Source organism: Mirounga angustirostris, unplaced genomic scaffold (genome assembly GCF_029215605.1).
Source record: "Mirounga angustirostris isolate CCGP_5_RB_7025 unplaced genomic scaffold, mMirAng1.0.hap1 SCAF_10, whole genome shotgun sequence".
Lineage (NCBI taxonomy): Eukaryota > Metazoa > Chordata > Mammalia > Carnivora > Phocidae > Mirounga > Mirounga angustirostris.
The window spans coordinates 23,028,575-23,049,771 of record NW_026991718.1 but is presented as its reverse complement, the minus strand read 5'-3'; the positions used below and the strand labels follow the sequence as shown (position 1 = coordinate 23,049,771).

At 52.7% G+C, this 21,197-nt stretch overlaps 1 protein-coding gene across 16 annotated transcripts in view; it reads right to left on the bottom strand.

Moving 5' to 3' along the window:
- TOGARAM2 (TOG array regulator of axonemal microtubules 2) overlaps nt 1-21,197 on the bottom strand; it is a 91,897-nt gene that overhangs the window by 22,161 nt on the left and 48,539 nt on the right. For 9 of the 16 annotated variants that reach the window (XR_010405485.1, XR_010405488.1, XR_010405486.1 and 6 more), the window contains exons 15-25: nt 20,451-20,601; nt 20,083-20,244; nt 17,738-17,891; nt 17,468-17,573; nt 16,391-16,626; nt 14,480-14,638; nt 10,490-10,607; nt 9,999-10,093; nt 8,246-8,438; nt 7,113-7,329; nt 221-307 (exon numbers count right to left, since the gene is read on the bottom strand). Coding sequence is in view for 9 of the 16 variants with exons in the window: in XM_064572049.1 (XP_064428119.1) it covers nt 221-307; nt 7,113-7,329; nt 8,246-8,438; nt 9,999-10,093; nt 10,490-10,607; nt 14,480-14,638; nt 16,391-16,626; nt 17,468-17,573; nt 17,738-17,891; nt 20,083-20,244; nt 20,451-20,601 (1,678 nt within the window). In the remaining 7 variants the exon portion in view is untranslated. Of the gene's footprint in view, nt 1-220; nt 308-7,112; nt 7,330-7,719; nt 7,791-8,245; nt 8,439-9,998; nt 10,094-10,489; nt 10,608-14,479; nt 14,639-16,390; nt 16,627-17,467; nt 17,574-17,737; nt 17,892-20,082; nt 20,265-20,450; nt 20,602-21,197 lie in introns of those variants that run through there. The other 7 variants (XR_010405491.1, XR_010405489.1, XR_010405490.1 and 4 more) reach the window with 5 other exon arrangements.

Sequence of the window (21,197 nt, the reverse complement as noted above, 5' to 3'; positions counted from 1 at the left end):
CTTAAAAACTACTTTGTGTATGTACCAACCTGCCTCATTTTGGTCAAAACCAAAGATTATCTTTTGGTAATGTGGGAATTATTTTTAAAAAGCAGATTATCAAACATTTTCTAAAAGCCCTGTGAGGATTATTGGATTATTTGGGGGTTCTAAGATAGTGGGTGGTTCATGCCAGGAAGCTGACTGGAAGGCTGGAGCGAGAGGCTCCGAGGATGCTCACCGGACAGACGTTCCGTGACCTCAAGCACCGCGCGGCCCCTCAGGAAACGCACCCGCCCAGCAAACGCCTGTAGGAGGCAGAGGTTGTCTGGAAGAGAAGGAGGGTGTCAGCAGCCAGGATGTCGTGGCCCAAGCGATGGCACTCGCTGTTCAGTGCCAAGTACCTGCAACACCCACACAGGGAAGGAGGCCCGTCGGGGAGCTGAATTAAATTCTCTGAGTCACAACGGGGTGTTTGGGGAAGAGTGAGTGGCCTGATACAGTTACACTGGCTCCCAAACAGGTTTCACTTACTCCCATAGGTCTGGTTCCTATTGTCTGTCCTTCTTCAAAATTGCTGAGTTTGGGGGCAAAAGAGGGTTTGCTCACGGTCCTGGGCAAACCAGGAGGGCTGGTCACCCTACCAGCAGCAGAAGCTTCTGGATGGCTCTATTTGGGTCGGGGGAGGGAATTCGCAGGGGGCGTGTATTAGCTCTCAATAGTTTATATATAACCTCCCTGTGTGAGACTTGGGCCCAGACGGCATACTTGTGAAGACCAGAGAGTTTGTCCTCCACATGCCCCAACCCACTCTTCAGGAGGGTTAGGGGAAAGAGGGATTTTTAATCTTTTTTTTCCGATTGTCCCAGCACCCTGACACCCACTGGGCTCTCAGCCACACCCGGCCTCAGGAGACAGCTCTCCCTGCTGTCTAGCCAGGCTGGTGGTGGGGCCCGAGGCCTGGGAGCTCCCCCATTTGGATGCTGATGGAGTGTTTATTAGAATGAACCATGGATGGTGAAATCACAGGCAACTAGGGTGGGGAATGTTTGGGGATAAAGAAGCCCTCTGGGATTCTTCGGTTGTATTTCTAAAGCCAACCCCAGCAGGATCCCATAGGTGCTGAATCTAGAAACGGCTCATTCTTCCCCATTCTGGCTGACGTCTCCTGGTTTTTCAAACTATTACACTTGAAGTCCTGCGTTCCTCACAGAGACACACAAGGTGAGCAAAGTAGCTCTTTACCTGAGAAAGGCGTGCTCACGTAGACGATACACACCCAGCCCCCAATGCTGCCCCAGCCGTCCCCGCAAAACTCCATGGGACGGAACGCAAATAACAAAACCACTTTTCGGGGGATGTGGTCACGGGGCCTGCCTGCACCTGTCATGGAGGTCTGTCATGGGTGTTACCACAGGTGCCCCCAGAAAATGTGTCCTGGGGTCCCAGGGGCTGACCCGCTCAAGACCAGATGTCTCTCAGCAGGGACAGAGATTAGAGAACCACCTAAGGAAGTCTTTCCAGGCAAGTTCCACCTTCTCTGGATCCCTCAAATACCTCAGCATCCCCCTGGATATGCAATCAAAACTTCGCTTTTCCCACCAGGCAACTATTCTAGCTAAGAGCTCATTCCTGCTTCCCTTGCTCCCCTCCTGGGAGCTGTAAGGGATACAGAGGAGAAAATGTACACATGTACATCACATACATCCCTGCCGCTTGCAAAAGCGCCATCCATAAGTTAGGCAAGAGTCTTTAAAATAATTTGTTCTGGGAAATAAAAGAGAGGCCCGCCTCTAGAATATTGCAGTTAGCAAGAAGTGGTCTCAGGGTGTCTTGGTAAATCTGTAATTGTGTAAGACTAGGTCTTTATATCAATGTCACCTGCATTATTGTTTCCAGGTGCTTCTATTTGTCCCACCCCCATCATTAGCCATGAGCTCACCTCCAAAGACAAGGACTTCTGCCTCCTTGCTCTCCCCAACAACACTCAGTCCAGGACATTTTCTGGACACAGCTGGATCTCCCCGCTCCTGGTGGCTGACGTGGCCTCCCAGAGCCAGAGAGAGGTGAAGAACTTGGGGGATACTTGGAAATGCACATCCAGCGACATCTGTGCCAGATCATGCTCCCATGTCCCTGGCACACGACAGGTGCTCAATAAATGCTCCAGGACTACAGGGAGTGTTAAAGCAGAGACATTAAGCATTCCCGAGCTGGTTCATAAACCCCAGAGCTCCGAGCCCCAAGTAGCTGGCCCCTCTCCCGCTGTCCGCTCTCGTAGCGATGACTCGCCTTCCAGGTCACACCCAGGCTGAGCGGCGGGAAGGACACGGTGAGGGGTGTGGGCTCTGAGTCCAGGTCACCTGGGCTGAAACCTTGGCTCTTCCACGTTTCTCTGTGTTGACATTGGACAGAACCTCCTACACCTCAGCTTCCCCATCTATAAAAAGTCGATAATACTCATGTCTTCCTCTTAGAGCTGCTCTCATGTTATGATGCTTTTAGGATAGTGCCCTGAGTGTATAATTACTATGTAAGTGTCAGTTATCATTGCTACTGTTTACTATCATTGCCCCAAAATGCTCCAAAAGCCCAGCAACCTGACTAGTGGAAAGACCATTAAGAGGCTGGAATCTAACTTCTGAAACCTTAAAGATCCATGCTCCGTTAGCCCGAGTTTTTCATGGGCCCCTCTGCTATGTTACAAGGAAACCATCGTGGCAAGAGTGGTTTGTGAAAACTCAGCGTTCCTCTGGTCTGGGCCTCGGTGCTGCCCACACAGGGCGAGCAAACAGCCATGGCTGGCAGGCCACACACCTGTCCTCCCTGGGCCTTGCCTTCCCTCTCTGCTAGGGGGCAGAGGCCTATGGGGCCTCGCACCTGCCCCATGCAGCCAAGCCCTACAGCCACCAGGCCACGTCATCCTCAGGCTCCTGGAAAGCCAGAGAAGAACTGTTATAAAAGCATAAAAATTATGGTAGCATGGATAGTGACAGCAAAGAAACTGGGGTCCAAGTGGACCCCTGACGATAAGCACAGAACTCTGTGAATCATATGTCACAGCCTCCAAAACTAGGTCCACTCATCGCAGGAAAAGTGGGAACGATCCATTTAAACAGAAAAATGCAAGCTATGGTCTAGGCATGGGACAGAGCTGTTAAAAGTGACTCAAGTGTGTAATCATATGTAAATGCTTGCGCTCTGCTTTTTTTTAAAAGCAGGAGGCAAATTTAAATGCGTAATATCATCATGACTCGACAGAAATAGGCACAGAAAAAAATATCTGAAATGAAAAGTGCCAAATGTTAATAATGGTCTCTTCCAGAAGTTGAGACTGAAAATGAGGGGCTTTCAAATTTTTCCTTCCCAATGCTTTGTATTTTCCATTTTCTCAATAATGAACAAGTATGACTTCTACGTGGTGGAAAGTAAACTTTATATTTTTAAGCTAAGTAGGAAGGCTGCATGGTACCATGAAAAACTGGTTAGTTAAACGAAAGAAGCAAAGTCTAAATTGTATTTACATTACAATCTTTAACCAGGGAAATGTGTACACATGTAGACAAGAAAGAGAAGAGAGATTTTTAAGCAGCTGGTACACTAGAGGGGCACCATGGATGAATTTCTAAATTCCCTGAACAATACCATGTTGGCCATATGATTTGTATAAGGTAATGAATTTAGAGTCAACAGAGCAAAATAGCAAAAGTAGATCTGAAGCTGCCCATTTCGGAGCTTATCTGCTCTCTCCAGCACTGGCTGGGGGCTGCGCTAAATTAAGAGAACTCCTTTTGCCGCTCAGTCTGACCAGGAGGGAGTGGGCTGTCGGCAGCCTGATGTTTTAATTAGTGAAGTTTCTTCTATAGCTAACCTGGTAATAGGGCCCAAAGATAGAACCAGCCAGTCTGCTCAGGACCTGCCTTGATCCCCAGAATAACTCCCCTGAAATCAGAAGGTCCTGGTGCTAAGTAGAAAGGATGCTTCTCCAGGCTCCTTTCTGGAGAGGTCCCCAGGCAGGCAGTGACGAAGGGCAGAGGTCAGGGAGCAAGGTGCCCACGTGCCTCCTTCCTCACCACCTCCAAAAAAGGGGACATGGGCATAAATCCCTACCTGCTCTGTCGACCACCATACCACCCACCCCATACACCCTCAGGAAGACCAAGGAACTGGAAGAGATTGGGTGGCTGATGAGTCAACTTATCACTGAATTTCAAGAGGGACCCTAAGAGGTTGCCTAAGAAAGCCAACCTCCCAATTTGGCTGTGCCATCTGGACTTTGTGCCAGAAGATGGACTCCCCCGGCTGTGTTCTTGGTCCCCATGGCCCCCATTGAGTGGGGAACAAATCATAATATGCTGAGCCATTCCTTTGTGACTCTCCACATTTAAGTATTTCACAGCATTTCATGGTTCCTCTCCAGCCTGCGGGCTGGATCCCTTGAGGGGGATGACACTAGGCTTGGGAGAAAGCTCCCTCTGCTCAAAGGGCTCCAAGCCACTTCCAAGAGGGGCCTCAGGATGCTGAGGGTGGACTGGAGCCACCAGGATGAAATGGGAAGGAAGATTTACACCCCTTCCCTTCTGCCACTCCTGCTCCAGTCTCTGCTTCTACCACCCAATCCCCTGGGACAGTGGGAAATTTAGTGACTTGCATCCATTTTTCCTTCCACAGGTCAGACTCAGACCATTCTAGGCAGATGAGAACCATTCCCACAGAGAGCTTGATTCTACCCTAGGTACTCACTCCCTGGCAGTGATGAATTCTTACTGGCGATCTACACCCCTCCACTTCTGCCCTTCATAGATATAGAAATCAGCTAGTCACTTCATCATTTAAAACACTTTCAGGGGCACCTGGGTGGCTCAGTCGGCTAAGTGTCTGCCTTCGGCTTAGGTCATGATCCCAGGGTCCTCAGAGCTCCCTGGTGCTCAGTGGGGAGTCTGCCTCTCCCTCTCCCTCTGTCATCCGCCCCCCCCCCCGCAACATACACACTCATGCTCTCTCTCTCAAATAAATAAAGAAAATCTTAAAAAAACAAAAACAAAAAAAACTCACTTCCAAAACCAAGGTCACTCATTGGGCAGAATGGGCATGGCTCACAGCACAGCCACGTGGCCTCAAGAGCCCACTGCTGCACCTGCTCAAAATGATCCAGAGCCAAGACCCTGGGCTTCACCCTCTGGGCCCCACAGGAGCTTTTTGCCAGGGGTTTGCTAGGCTCCATCCAACTCTTCGAGGCCAACAACATTCCATTCCAGCCTAACACTGACCTAAGGATTAGAGACCCCTCACGCCTGCCTCCATTCTCCCCACATCAGATCCTCTGGCTGATGGCCCAGAGGGGGCATCGTCAGCCATTTCCAAGGAGACCCTGTCCCAGGAGGAAAGGACAACTCTAGGCATCTTCCTGGAAGCTGCAACCTGACTCAAGGTGTGGTCAGATCACAAAAGCAGGCCAGCCCCAAGCCCCCTTTCCAGGATGGCCAGCCCAGGTGGGTACAGGAGGGCCCCAGGTAGAGAAGGCCTGAGTCCTGGGATAATGCGAGACACCAGATTCTGCAGCCCAAAGCTCCAGAGCTCCCACGTGCTCTAGGAGGATGGCCCAGTGGCAGAAAGTGGAAACTCTAACACTCAGAGAGAAGGGTTAAAAGCGCCTCTCCCCTGACAAGGGTGCTTAGCCTCTTCAAATAGCTAAAGCCTATTTTGCTTGGTGCAGGTTTTCCCAATAAATCCAGGGCCTGCAGTGATTTACTAAGAGCCTTGGTTATTGGCAACAGCAATCTCACTTACCCAGAGCAGCACTGAGAACAAGTCGTAATTTAAAGCTGGATTTATATTGTTTGTTCTACAGCAACAAACTCAGCAAATCATAAATTCCCTTTGAGATGAAGAGAGGAAATTGACAGTATTTATGAACTCGAAAGGCAGAGAAGGGCCTGACCAGGCCTTTGATTTGTAACTGAAACTGCTTCTGGAAGCTTCAGCCAAGGACACAGCTGCCGTCCAGCCCCAGGGAGCTGGGCTCCCGCAGGGTGTGGGCACTGGGAGGGGAGGCGTGCCTGGCGGTGTTTGCAGCCTCACCACAGGGATGCTCTGTGGGTCTTAAAGGCAGGACGTGGCTCTGTGCTCATCGGGACATACAGCAACAAGACCAACACAGGTGGTTCTCAGGTCACGAGCTTCCTTACATCATGGCAAGAGTGGTTTGTGAAAACTCAGCGTTCCTCTGGTCTGGACATGACTACTCATGTGCTATGTCCCACACGCACCTGCACTTCGGTCTGTGTCCTAGACATGCCAAATATCACCTTCTAAGTATCTAAGAAAGGAATGAAGAGCAGAAGTGGATGCACCCAAAATCCCACCTAGGAATGTTGGAGAACTAAGATGTGTTAGTGCAAAGCACACAGGAACTGAGAAGCTCTTGCTGTTCCTGATGTGTCTCCCGTAGCTCACTCCTTTTTCCCTTTTCATTCCACCCCCAACCCTCACTCCCTACTCCTCACCCAGATTCCTCCCACCCTGAGCTCTGGCCCCAAACAGTCTTCCTCAAAGGCAACTCTCATCCGTTCCACGCTCAAAAGCCAATGGGATCCCAGCCCCACTCCTATACCAGACAATCAAGGTGGCCCACCTGCCTGTCCACTTTGTCCTCTCCAGCAGACTTGCTCTGCTCTCTCACCACCATCCCCATACAAGCCACCCCCACTGCGATCATCGCTACATCTAAAAACATTGCTGGCGACGCTTCCAGCTTCTTCCTGGTAATCCGGACCTATTTTTCCTTCAGTGCCCTGTTGGCTCAATCACTGCGGTACTGTGTGACCCTGGATGAGTCATTTCTGTCACATGTACTCTGAGGAGGCAAGACTAGATCATCTACACATCTATCCTCCACGCCTCCCATTTAGGACACTCGGGTGGATGTGACATGGGAAAGCCTGCCAACCAGGTTCTGGGCTGCCCATCCCTGTCCTACACAGCCTTCGGGGAAACATCTGGCCTGAGAGCCCCCCAGTGCCCATCAGCACTCTGCTGCTTCCCAGCAGGAAGGGTGAGCCCACCCTGGGGTGGGCTCAGGGATCAAGTCGGCTCCCTACCAGAGCCAAGCAGGGCTGAGGCAGGAGGCTCACCCAGATTCTCAATCATGGCATCCAGTGCAGTCACCGCGGCGGTGTGAATCCCCGAGTTCTTGGAGTTGAGGTTGTCTGCAACAGCAATGATGATGGAGAGCAGCAAGGGGTGTAAGCTTTCTTTGAGGAGGGGGATCATCTTGGCAAGGGCCTCCAGTGCCCACTGGTTCACTTTCTTGTTGGAATCCTGAAGCCTTGGGGTGAAAGCATCAAAGACCTATTGAGGGAACAGAAACCAAGAGCCCATGGGAACCCAGGCTGGTCAGGAAGCCCACAACCCAACCAACCACCCTTGGCAGGGATTCCTCCTGCCTCCCTGACAGGGTCATCTAACCTATGCCAGAACATTCTCAGTGGTGAGGCGCTTACCTCCTCAGAAGGGGAGGAGGGCAAGAGGGGAAGAGCAACCACCTGTTGAGCACTCATTGCATCAAAGCATCTAGAGCATCTCATTAGGGGTACCCTGCCCTCTCATGGAATGATCTTAATCCATGAGGCACGCGTTCCCATCCTTAGTTTACCATTCAAAATAAAGCCAAAACTGAGGCAGAAAGAGTTGAAGTGATTTGCCCAGATCACACAGCTAGTAAGGAACTTGGATGGATACCCAGGTCTGCTGACTCCGAGCCTGTGTCTTAAGTACTGTGCCACACGGCTTGACCATCGGCAGCCTGGATCCTGGAAAAAGCAAGCATCTGCCCTGGTTTCCAGTCTGTGAAGGGCCTGTGCTGGCTCCTAACCCACCCATCTAACCATCCTGGCCCAGTCGCTTGGCCAACCACATACTCTGCCCCCAACACATCATGTGCCTGGCTAGACTAGGAGCAGCCCTCAGCTGTGGGACCCCCTACCTCTACCCTCCTCGTCATAAATCCACTAAAGGGATGAGAGATGCCCAGGACATCTCTGGGTGGTCCCAAGGCGCCTGGCAGGAGCCGGGGCCTTTGTCCCCCTCGGCTACTTCCAGGCAGTCTCACAGTGTTAACAAGGCAACCGGGTAGCAGGTGCTTTTCTGGCTCCCTTTACCCTGAGGCATCTGGCACCCTGTCCAACTCTGTCCTGAGGTTTCCAAATTGAAGTTGCACCCACAGGAGAGAGACGGGTGGGGGGGGCAGGGCTGGGGCAGTGCTCACCTGGACCAGGTTGGCGGTGATAAGCTCTGGCTTGGCCTTGCAGTGCTCCAGGAGCCGCCCCACGCCTTCCATCCGGGACTGGTAGTCTTTGGCCTCCAGCAGCCGCGTCAGCTCCCGAAGATGCTCCGCCACCCCGAGGCTGCCGCGCACGGAGGAGCGAAGCCCCACCAGCCGAGGGCCGTTGGAGCTGAGCCTGTGTGGAAGGAACTTCTGACCTGGGCAGCCCCAGAGGACGGCTGCGCCTCTTGTCCCATGCCCCGCCCGCAGACAGGTGAGACTGAGACAAGAGTGCTACCTGCATCTTAGTCCACCCCCAGCGGCTCCACCTGCGGCTTGAGGACACTGGCCCTGGAACTCTGGAAATCCTGTTTCCTCAGGGGACAGCAGTCAGGTGGCCTAGAGCCCCATCCTTTTGTCAGGGGACAGGTCTCTCTCTTCCTGCCTTTTTTTCTCTTTTCAGAAAACACGTGAAGGGCGGGGGGGTTGCGGTATGGGAGTGAGAGGCAGGAGTCCACTGAAGGATGACTGCACATTTAAGCTAAGAGTGAGGGACGATCTCGCCAGGTGCCTTTATCCTGATCCCCGGTTGCCTCGGCCCTGCTCCTACTTCTCCAGTGACCAGGGAACTGTTAAGCCCTGTTCTCTTCCGCTGAGAGCACATGTCTATCGTAGCCTCTGGCCCAGTCCGGCCAGCGTGAGAGCAGTTCCATACAGGACTCCTACCCCCCACGCCCAGCTCAGAACCTGGCTCTTTGAGCTCATGCCCTACACGCAAGTCCCCTCTGACAGAGCCCAACATCATCCATGCTGTCATTCATTCCTACAGTCCGCGCGGTTTGCCCACTGAGTGCCTAGAGCTGTTGTGGGCACCAAGGACAGTGAGATGAGAGGCACATTCTCTGCCTGAAGGAGCTCTCAGACCAGTGGAGGCAGGTAAGCCAAGGGGCTGACAGAAGACCGAAGAACAGAGAGAAGTAAGAGAGAGCCTCGGGGGGGAGGTGACAGTAATGTGGGTCTTGAGGGACCCTGCAGAAGAGACAGGCAAGTTCTAGGAGGTGTGCAGGCATACAGCATAAGCAAAGGCACAGCAGGAGACAGGGCATGGCGGAGGGTGTCGGTCAGGGAGGACGAGCTGCTCTGGGCTGGCTGAGAGACCACGTGTGGGGGAGAGCAGGAAGCTAATCTCAAGCAGGTGATGGGGGCTTCCCTGGGCGCCTGCTAAGGAGTTCAGATGGGGTCCTCCCTGAGCACCAGAGAAGAATTTTGAGTTTCAGGCGCATCAGTGACCATAGAGTTTCTGCTTGGTTTCTGCTCCTCCCAGCACCCACCCTCCAGCCTCCCCACCCATTCCCTCGCATCTGCCTTCTCCCCAGCTCTGCCTCTAAACTCACCCCAGGCCGCCCTGATGGCGACAGGGTGAGCGGCTCGAAGTGGGTGGAGAAGCGCTGAGCTCGGGCAGACAGCCCGGCCAGCAACACGCCCCACGCGGACTAGTGGCATTGTACCCACCCCGCGGGACTGCAGAAACCAACCTCTCCTGGCCAGTGCTTCCGATCCCAGGATTTGGTCTCCCTGAGATTTGGGTGGGGGGACACCTGTTCTAAATTCACCCATGAGTGCTGCAGACCCAACTAGGTCTCCACCGTAGCCCAGATCCACACAGCCTCCCAGAGCCACCCCCGCCCAGGGCCAGTGGGCCATCTCCGTCGGCAGCCTTGGACGTGGAGCCCCAGAGAGACAAGAGCAGCCATACCCATCCTCGCTGGGCAGCCCGTTCTCACCCAGCACCAGACTCCTCGACACCTTGTGGCCCTTGGCAGATGGAAGTCCGTCGCTTTCTTCTATTCCCTTGAAAAAGGCACACAGAACATGAGCTGAAGGAGTGGCTCTCTGGGAAACTGCCAACCACTCCAGCCTAGACCATAGTGACAGGAATAACCCTTTCCACCTGGCAGAGCTTCTGAGGGCACAACTGAGCATTCCAGGCCACTGGTAGTCGGGGCAGGGGTCAAGATCCCCATTTAACAGGAGACAGTGCGGACGTGCCCAGGGTGGCTCAAGGCACGCTGGCAGAGAGGGGCAGAGCCAGGTCCAAGCACAGGGGAAGGAAATCACACTTATCCCACCTGGCAGGGGTTGTGGGTGAAATGGAATCTCTGGAATGCACACCTCACCCCCCTTCCCGGCTCAGCTCTGACCTCCCCCGCACCCCCCCACCCCCACCTGCTCAGGCCACCAACTCACCCTCTGCTTAATAGCCGCCATGACCTTCCGTAGGTCATGAGACGGGAGGCTCTGCTTCAGAAATGCATCAAACTTCGTATTTGACATCAAGATATTCACCATCTTGCGGCCATAAAACCTGCCGCAGGAGAAAGAGAGGGATGAAGAAACAGCCATAGAAATGCATCATAAATCTGCTTTACAGATTTACAGAAGTTTTGTAATTGTAGTAAAAGAGTTCTTGATACTTTTTCTAATTAAGACAGTAATTGCTAATTAAGACAGTTAAAAACTAGATTCATAAAGGAATAAACATCATCCGTAGCCCCATTACCAAGAGAAAGCCACTATTAAATTTTGTCATATTTTCTTGTAGCCTTTTTGACGCATATACATTTTTGTTGATACCAGAATGTATATACAACTTGCCTCTGGCTTTTTTCACTTCATCATTAATCATCTTCCCATGTCATCCTTTTTAGTGGATTCATAATATTCCATTGGATGACTATACCAAAATGTACTTAACTTCTTCTAGTATGAGGCATCTAGAAGTCTGAGGAAGGGTGCGGGGGAGGGGGCCAGTCTGGAAGGAAGTGGTCAGCTCTACCTAGCGAACAGCAGTGGGTGGGGGAGGAAATCAAAGAGGGCTTCAGAGAAGAGGTGACGCTTAGATTGGGACTCAAAAGAGGAGTAGGAGTTCATAAGTGGGATGGGATCGGGGGAAAGGGGGTGGAGGTGGGGGTCATTCCAGGGTCTGTAATACAATTTGACACGTTAACAGGTGTGTGGTTGGTAAACAGCAGGTAGGGCCTGGAGCGGGTATGGCCCAATTTCTGGAAATGTGAAGGAGCTGGGCTTTAAAGTGCAGACAACGGGAAGCTGTGGAATGACCAGATTTGCACTTTAGTGGAAAAGTCTCTGGCAGCAGTGTAGAGGATGCATCTCTGGTGGCAAGGCGGGGGGCCAGGAGACCTGTTAAGAGGCCACCATGGTAGTCCAGGCAAGAGGCGATGAAGTCCTGAAATAAGGCTATAGAGTGGGAGGAGGAAGGGGCGGTCAACCTCGGGACCTGTTAAGAAAGTGGAGACTGCAGGGCTTGGGAGCTGATCGGAGGTGGAGCAGGGAGCATCTGCAGTCATTATTTCCCTCAACCCAAGACTCCATTGATTATAAAATGCACCATTGATTTATTTTCCACCGAGGAAAAACAAAAATAGAAAGCACTGGCAATTTCCACTACCTTCAATGACACTGCCCCATGTGGGAAGGCAACACCTTCGTGTATTATCTCAGAAACAGAGGTAACATTACTCGCGGGCAGTGCCCTTCCTTCCTTAGGCTGGGTAAACTACTTGGTGGTTGCCTGGTAAGGAAATGTGGAATTCGGGTTGTTCCTTCTATGACTGTTTGCATTCATATCTAATTTATGTCCCATCGCTCAAGTTCCATGCTTCTTCTCATACACTATAACTTTTCATTTCAGTGCCAAATAATAGTGTAATATTTCTGAGACATTTTAGGGAGCAATTAAACTCAACAAGTCCCCACAGAGCATCCATGGTGACTTCTTAAAATAAATATAAAAGGCAACGAGCAAGGCTCCTAGTTTAATTCCTACAATGCACACTGTAATTCAAAGGTTTACACTATGAGCGATAATGCCCAAGTTTGAGAATGTGCAGGGAGTAAAACCCAAATCAAAATTGCTGCCTGGCCAGCAGCAACTGTGAGATGCCTCTGAGTGTAAGATATTAAAAGGTGGGGGAAATTGTGTGTCTTAGAATCAATGAAGTATGAAGGTGCCTATTCTGCATCTTAGATGACTCAGTAAATAATAGTGACTTTTTAGAGTAGAAGGAACACAGCCAGAGAAACAGGCTTGGGGAGAAGGCGATGGGTTCATTCAGGGAAACTCTGCACCGAAGATGACAGTGGGACATCTGGCAGCGGTGATGGGTCCTCCGGAGGCTTTAGAGGTAAAGCACTGATGCTCAGAGAAGGGGTAGCCTGGAGGGAGACCCTACGAAGCATCAGAGTTGCTGTGGCTGGAGCCATGGAAATGGTAACAGTACTCAGGGAAAGTCGTAAGAGGACAAGAATGAAGACCACTCCTGCGGCCATCTACATCCGGAGGGCAGGCAGGTGGAGAGGCGGCCATAGAGGAAGAAGGGAACTAGGGAGTGTAGGGCCATGGACACCGGAAGCATAGGTGCCGAGAAGGAAAGTGGAGAGTCGTCAATGCCGGCAATGTGAAAGAGGTCAGAATGGAGGGCAACATTCCAGCTGGAGAGACATTAGATCTGGATGTCCATTCCCCTCCCAACAACTAAAAACAAATCAAGCAGAACCTTCTAGTTCCCCACCAACTTTCCTCATTTCAGTAAATGACACTATCATTTACCCAATTGTTCAGCTTAAAAACCCAAGCATCATCTTTGATTTCTCTTTGAAAGCCTCACCACCCACATCCTGTTGGCTCTGCCTTCAAAAGACACCCCAATCCAGCTCTCCCCTCCCCTCTGCTAGCCTCCAGCACCTCTGGCAGGGACTGGGGAGTAGCCATATGTCTGGTGTCCCTCCTCCATCCCGGCCCCCTCCCCTACTATCATTCCTCTAATGAGCAGCCAGAAAGATTTAAAAAAAAAAAAATCAAGAAGACAGCGAGCATTTAAAGACACACAAACTCTAGTAACCAGGGGCGAAAAGCACTCAGAAATAATGATGAGCTGGCACTTTTACCCATTAGATCAATAAAAATTAGAACTCCAGATACTGCAAGGTCGTGAGGATGTAGGCACTGTCCCCGCAGGAGGGAAACGGAGGGGCGCAGCGTGTTCAAGAGCTCCCCACAATGCTCGGGTGGCTTAGATGGACACATGCCCCTGACCACTGTCCTGCCCCCAGGGAATACTCCCAGACATTCTCCCTGGGCTCCACCAGGGAGCACATGTGAGGCTGTTCCCTGGAGCACCGCTGCAGTGGGGAGGGCGCGCCCTCGTCCGCAGGAAAGCACAGAAGGCAGGGGGACATGCCCTGTGGAGGCGTACCAGATGTGGTGTGGCTCCAGATCTGGCCACAATGTCCCGGGGACTGAGGAACGTGGCTAACTGGACCCTAACCGTAGCTTTCCAAGACCGCTAATCAGGTTCTATCACTCTCCTGCTTTACACCGTCGAATATCTCCTCACACTCCTACTAAAGCTCCTCCGGTGGCTTCCGGTCACACCCCAGCCGGAATCCTGCCTCCTGACCGCTGCCTGAGGGGCCCTCATCCGCCTCATTGCCCATCCGCCCTGCCCCATGCCCCGGGGTGCCATGCAGCCCAGCCTTCCTCTTCCCAGAGTACTGAGCATACTCCCATCCCGGGGGGCCTTTGTAATTTCCGTTGCTGGCACACTCACACCCCGGACCCCCAATGAGTTGGCTCCTGCTGGACCATCAGTTCTCAACTCCAATGTCACTCTCCCAAAAGATCTCCCCCGACTCTCCATCAAAGGAGCCACCACCCCATTCTCTACCATGGTGCTTTTCTCTCTGTACCCCTTATCTCTATCTGAAGTGACCATAATAATTTATTTGTTGATTATAACAAGTAAACAAACAAATAACCAACTAGGGGTGAGCTCCAGGATAGCAGAGGCCTAATTCTTCTTATTCACTGCCCTGTCCATAATAACGAAGAGTGATCTGCTCACTATCCTTGAAAAGAATGAATGGCCTTTCAGAGGGTGGAGCTGGGGTGGGTCAGGAACAGGGGGAGAGCAGTGGCGAGAGAGGGAGAACTAGAGGCGGGCAGTGCTGGCCATTCCTCCAGGCCTGGCTATGCCGGCAGAGAGAGATGGACGGAGGCCATAAGGCAAGGACACAGCTGGTGTGTCTGTCTGACCATCCCTCCCATGGCCCCAGGAAAGCTGAGCTATGCGGGCCAGGGCCCTTAGGGCTGGCTGGTTGCCTTATCTGCCCTGGGCTGGCCGGCTAGGCAGCCCCCAGCCCCTGGCCCTGCATCACCTGGTGTCCTGGTTGGAGTCCTGGGCCAGTCTCACCAGGTTGTGCACCAGCATCTCCGTGCTGTCCCTGGTGCCCGAGAGAAGTTTCTCGGCGCCTATCTGCTCCAGGACGGCTGAGAGGTGCTCGGCAGTGCATTTCCGGACTGAGGGGTTTCGGTGGCTGAAAAAAAATACAATCCCAGTCAAGGGTGCAGACAAGGAATGGGGTGTGGGGTCCCCAGACTGCTGCACGTGGACCTACAGTTGTGCCTCCATGTTTCATGCCATGATGGGCTCCGCAATCTCTCATATGGGCTACAGGGAATCTTCAAGAAAAGAGGAGTCACGTCGTGATCATAGAACCCAGGATGACAATGGTAACGACGGGAGAAGGAAGAAGGAGCGCCTATAGCCGCCACGCGGTGCTCCACACACACACATGGGTGCTCACCACCTCTGCGCTTTCCTGAGCCCGTGTTTGCCTTCCCCACCTTTTCTCCACCTAGAAAGACCCTGCCCAATCCCTGTCTCCTTCTCTGCCCTCCCCACCCCCCTTGGCAGAATGTTCCCTGGGGCTAGCGCTGCCCTGGTCCCCTGTGGCTCCCCAGCCAGGCAAGGAGCTCCCGAGGAGCTGGCACCCAGCTTCCTTCCCCCCAGTGGAATCCTGTGCCCCGCTGGTGCCTGGCACATGCCCACACTTAGTGGGAGCTAACTGCACGTTTGTCCAAGTGAGCTGAGACAGGAGGGAGGGACAGGGGATCCATGGGTAATTTGGTAACCCTAACAGGGGAAACCCATCAGAATGTCACTTGTTTCTTTTTCACTTTTTCAAACAGGGCCTGTGTGCCCACAGTTCATTACACACCTGACCCTGCTTCTTGCAACAATGATCAATTGCCTCAGCTTGTACTTAGCACAGCCTCAGAGCCAGGCACCCTGCTAAACACCCCTCATCTATTATCTGTTCGACTCCATAAGCCACTATTAGCATCATTTTGCAGATGAGGAAGCTGAGAAAAGGGAGGAATCCAGAAAAAAAGGACAAATAACATCTCCCAAGTTAGTGGCAGCCACAGTGAGCTCTCAGTGAATGTTACAGTAAAGGCAGGCATGGTTCTGAGCGCTCTTTCATGAATCCATTCATTTACTCCTCACACTTTGAAGAGGTATGCACCATTATTATTCCCATTTTACAGATGAGGAAACTGAGCACAGAGAAGTGAAGTAACAATCCAGGATGTGAACCCAGGCAACGTGACTCCGGAGCCCCTCACCCTTCCTACCCGGCTGTGGTGTGGCTAGCAAAGGCCTGCCCGCGGCTACCACACACCCTGGGGGCTTCCCAGAAGCCCCTGCATCTGTGTTACAAGTGGTTCTGGGGCCGAGAGTCGTTTGGCCTGTGGGAGAGAGGGTTTGGGAAATGGTTTTGGTTTTGCTTTAGTTTGGGTTTTTGAATAAGGTGAAAGCAAATCTGGCTGCAGAAAGGCTCCCTTGGGAGGCAAGCACCTTCCTCCTCCCCAGGAAAAGGCCAAGAGGTGTGAGCTAGAATGAGATTGTGTGCCTTGCTCTGCTCACAGCCTTGATTTCATCAGAAAGAACGCCCATCCCCTGGGAGAGGCACACAGGCCGCAGGCTGGCTCTCAGCCCGGTCTCCGGATGTTACCACGGACACTCTGAACTCCCCAGCCTTGAACAGAACACAGTAGCTCTCCCCTTGCAGCTGAGGCTCGGGGCTGCCCCGAGCTCGCCTCATTATCCCCAACCTGACCCAAGAAAGGTGGGAGAGAAGCGCACCAGGAAGCACGGGTCTTCCTCCTCCCCCGGCTACATGTGTGGGGCATCTGCTGTATTTGGCTGCTCCTCTCCCATCCCCAGACCTCTCCCCTAGCCTTACCTTCCCAACCCACCCCTCCGACAACGAGCCACCACGTACTAGATGCCCGCCGAGGTGAGGGCCACCAGGGAGCGGGCGGGGGTCACATTCTCCACCATGGCCCCCAGGGAGCGGTGGGCAGCTCTCTGAATGAACTCGCTGGTGTTCCCCATCTTCTGGAGCAGGCTGCGGGTAATCTCCTCAGCCTCCTGGTCCATGTTCTTCTTCAAGGCCCGGAAGAGGGCTCCCAGGGTGCTGATGGCCAGGCGGGACACTTTGGAGCGGAGGTTGGTGACCTAGGAGAGAGATGGGACAGGGAGCCTCCAGGACTGCTGGACCCTGCCAAGGGTTCCAGAACATACGAAGTATGGGGCACAGCCCCACCCTCTCCTGCCACCACCACCCTTCCTGCAGGCCTAGGCCTTGCCAGGCTGGAAACGAAAACCACACAATAGCTCTGGACAAAATAGCCCCATTTAAAAAAAAAATGCTATTATTGTTATCATCATAGTTACTAATTCCACCTGAAATTTAAAATTTGAACATCTGAAATTTGTGCAACACTTAGTCTTCTAAGTACTTTTACAAAGAATGTTCAATTTAGTCTTCACAAGCCCGGCCCCCCCCAACATCACCCCCACCACTGGAATAGTCTATTCCCAAGAAGGGACCTGGCCTCCACATGTGATAAGATGCATCTCTTTGCCTCTCTGGGCCTGGCCTAGGCCCCCACCCCAGCCCCAGCCCCAGGGGAGAAAATCCTTGGGAAATGTTACAACTTCCCTGAAGCTGGAGATCTAGCCCAGAACACTCCAGCCCCTCGTTGGGCATCTGAGTACAGAGGACAGCACAGGGCTGGGACAAACAGGCATACAGGACTCTGGTTGTTTCAGTGCCCAGAGATTAGAAACAAAGAAAACCCAGGCCCCAGTTTTCCAATCTGAAACATGGGCGGCTACCTCCCACCTCTGTGGCTGAGGGCTAAGAAATAAGCAGGGGATGCCACGTTCCAGGGAGCCATGGCCTCTCCGTGGCTGCCATGTGACCCACACTGAGCAGTGGCACCAGGGAAGGGGGACTGCCTGCTCTGCAGGGTGGGGACAATGCACAGGACACAGGCTGTCTAGGTGGCCTCACCTCCCCCGTCACAGCCAAGGACACGTCGTGTAGCCTCCCAGCAAGGACATCTGAATGACAGACCGCCAGGCGCTGGACACTCAGCAGGCCCTTCTCCTTCATCTGCCTGAGAAGTGAGTTCCAGGTCTGTCACAGGCAGGTGGGGAGGGAGGAGCCCTGCTCCCCGTGCAGATCAGGGGCACCGGGGCACCCCCCACCCACCCCCACCACCACCCCTCTCCTGCCGCAGGGGAGGCGGGCAGCTGGGGTCAGGAGAAGGGGTCCCCTCACCAGTCGCTGCTCTCCAGGCACTGGAGGGCATCCATCAGCCCCAGCTCAGGGTTCGAGAAAGGCCTCAACTCCTTAAAGGTTCTAGGATCAAATTCTTCCTCCTCTTCTTCCCATTCGGGAGACCCCAAGATAAGCACCGCCGGTAATGAATTGGCTGCCCTCACAGAAAAGGAAAGGAACATGGCACATTTCAGCAGGAAGACCCAGACCTGGCCTAACATGAGGTGTGCTCAGAGGAGGAACTGGCCGGGGCTGGGAGGGCAGGATTTGTGAGTCCTCCCCGCCACCCCGGGAGACGCAGACACCTCCAAAAGTGGTGTCTAGCTTTTGTTGGCCTTTTCCACCCCAGCCCTGCCATCCTGATGGTTCTAAACAAGCCAGCCTGTGATACTCTGCTTGATGTCATGTGACAAAGCCCACCATGCCGGTGACTCACCCCCAACCCTGCCCTATCTGTGGTTGGGTGAGGCTCATAAGTCTGCAAGGAGGGAGCCCCTACTCACACTGGTGGTGTTCTAACCTCATCCCCACCCAGGAGGCTATGTTATCAGCTTCTCCTCTTCCCCCCACTCTCCACCCTTTGTGAAGTTGCCCAGGGGCAAGGAAGGGAAGTGGCCCAAAGGACAAAACAGGGGACAGTGAAAGCTCAAAGGAGACAATGCAGCTAACGGGGGCCCATGTGGTCAAGATGTGGCAGGGACTGCCAATAAGCAGGGATGTTGTTTAAAACTCAGGTCATGTTTTCTAGGATCCCCTTCCTTAGGGACGGATGCTAGAATCAAAATCCTAGCAGAACAAGAAGGCAGTTTAGCCATCTACCTGCTCCAATCCCCGAAACATATCACTGGGGCCTCAGAGGCACGGAAGGGCAGGGGTCCCCACCACAGTCCCTCAGCATCTCCATCAGCGGAGCCATGACAAGAGGGTCTCCTCTGAACCCAGAGCTCACAGTGCCACACCTTGCTTCCTGGCTACTTCTCTTTAGAGGCTCATCTCCACCAGCGTGATTGTCAAGATGGCGCACCCAGGAGGTCCTAGGCAAATCTGAGTTGGCAGGGCAATCCTTTACTTAAAGCCAAGACCAAAAGACCTCATTCCCAGATTCTCTTCTCACCTTTGCCGTTGGATAAGAGTCATTAGCCAAAATCTTAGTCCCCACGGACCACTATCACCTTAAGTAAACTCAGGTGACTTTGGGTCTCTAGGTCTCAGTTCTGTTGACTATAAAATGAGTGGGATGGATTATATAGATCAGTATCTCCCAAGTATCAACCATTCAATCACCACTTTCATGATTTCTTGCCATGTCTCTTAATTACCTGTAATTTTATTTATACGGCATTTTTCTTCAAGCCAACCCACTTTGCAAAGTTTATCTTAAAGGGAAATTTATGTCACTACCATAATATGTAAACAAATATTATTTGCCATAGGATAGGATATTTGCAATAAAAGTAAAAGGACGTTAAAAACTCCAGCTATCAAATTGTAGGCAGCTTCTGATGACTCAAGCTGGAAGGAAGATCTCTTTGTTTAAAAAGGAGATTTCCAAGCCTGAGAGGGGTGCTCAAGACCAGCACTGAATTAAGACTTTCTACTTGACGGAATCAAAGGGATAGAAAGAGAATGGAAAAGAAGGATGAGTCAATATTATTTCTGGCACCAAAAATGGTGTTCTATTCTATCACCATGGTCCCACTACAGCCCACACTTAAAGAAACTCTGAGCCAGGCTGGTTGTTTTCAAATGTTCTTTAGTAGCAAAATCTTTCAAAATTGAAATGTCAGGTGGATGCCCAATATATAAAAAAGTGAGGCAAAATAGATGTTGCTCTGGTGGAATGGGGTCAGAGCCTCCTTGTGCCTTGGCACCTTCCTGAGCATCCCAAAGGACCTTTGGATCCCGGGATCCCAGGCTGTAATCAGCCCTAGCCAACCCTGACATTTTATGAGGCAAACTGTAGGAACCCAAGATCTTCACGGATCCCTCTCTTCCCCTTCCCGATGTTTCCAGCTACTTTCACGGATGTTTCTCCCCAGCATCTGTGGTCCCGGTGCACTGGTGAGTCCTCTAGGACATGTCATGCAGGCTGGGCACACCTGCCTTTCTATCAGTAATTCTAGTTGCAATTCCCTGGATCCCCAGTCTGGCCCATAGATGCTTTTGACTCCCACACTATCCCTCATTCTCTGGCAAGGCGATCACACCTCAGACTGCCCTCTACTCTAACACAGGTAATGGGAAGAAGCAGAACGGCCCAGGTCACCTTTGCTGTACCCCAAAGCATCCCGAGGCAACACAGCGAGAGGGACATGAGTCCCCCAGGCAGTCGGTCTGGGCCCTACCTGAAGCATGGCGGGCAAAGCTGGGCTCCTGCTTGCTGACAGGGATGCTGGGCAGTGAGGCCCGGTTGGCCCGCTTCCTCAGGATGCCACCGATGTTTCTGCATGGGCTGCTCAGCCCCGTGGGCACAGACATGGTCCCACTACCCCAGAGGGGAAGGAGGCCTGTGGAGGCAGAGAAAGTCCTAGGGTGGCGCTGGTCCTGCCTGTCCTCAGCCCCAGTGTCCTCCTTTGGACATGGGCCCATCAGTAGCTCCCTGTCCAGCGTCTGGATGGGGAGCATGGGGGGCTGTAGGTAAACCTTCTCTTGCCCAGTGGTTGGCCAAGAAGTCTCCCCAGCCTGAGGGAATCGGGCCCCAGGCACCCAGTACCTTCCTTCATCAGGGCTCTCCGGGAGGCCAGGCTCTGGGAAGCAAGCTCCCTTTCCCTCTCCAGCTCCTTTGCCCTCTGGAGCAACTCCATCTCCTTCATCTGCCTCAGCCGCATCTTCTCCTGGGCAGACTTGGAGATGGTGACCTGGATCTGGCAGAAGGTCAAGGCAAACTCTGTTACCATGAGGACCCAACGGTGCTTTCTGTACCTGCATTTATTCAATCAGGAATGTGAGTGGCTCCTACCTGCCATCACTCTTCTGGGAGTGAACAAAACAACCAAGACCTTGCTCCTGGAGGGCTGCCAAACAGACCAATCTCTAACGTCAGGCAGTATGTACCAGAAGGAGAGTGAGGGACAGAGGGTGACAGGGCTTCCATTTTAGGTAGGAAGGCCCAGAGGAACTCCCAGAGGAGGGGAAATTTAAGCAGAGACATGAATGAACTAAGAGAGCAGAGGCCATACAAATTTCTAGGGGAGAAGGGTGCTAAGTAGAGGAAAGCAGATGCAAAGGCCCTGAGCCTGGAGTGTGCTGGGCATGGTTGGGGGGCAGTGAGGACACTGGCCAGAGCACCCCAAGGTAGAGGATGGTGGGACACAGGGTCAGAGGTGGCAGGGGTGGGCAGAGCCATAGTGCACCGGGCCCCATGGCCCATGGTGAGGGGTCAGACGTGTCCTCTAAAGGACACAGCAAACCACCAAGGTTCTGAGCACAGGAGTGACATTATCGGACTTCCACTGGGGGA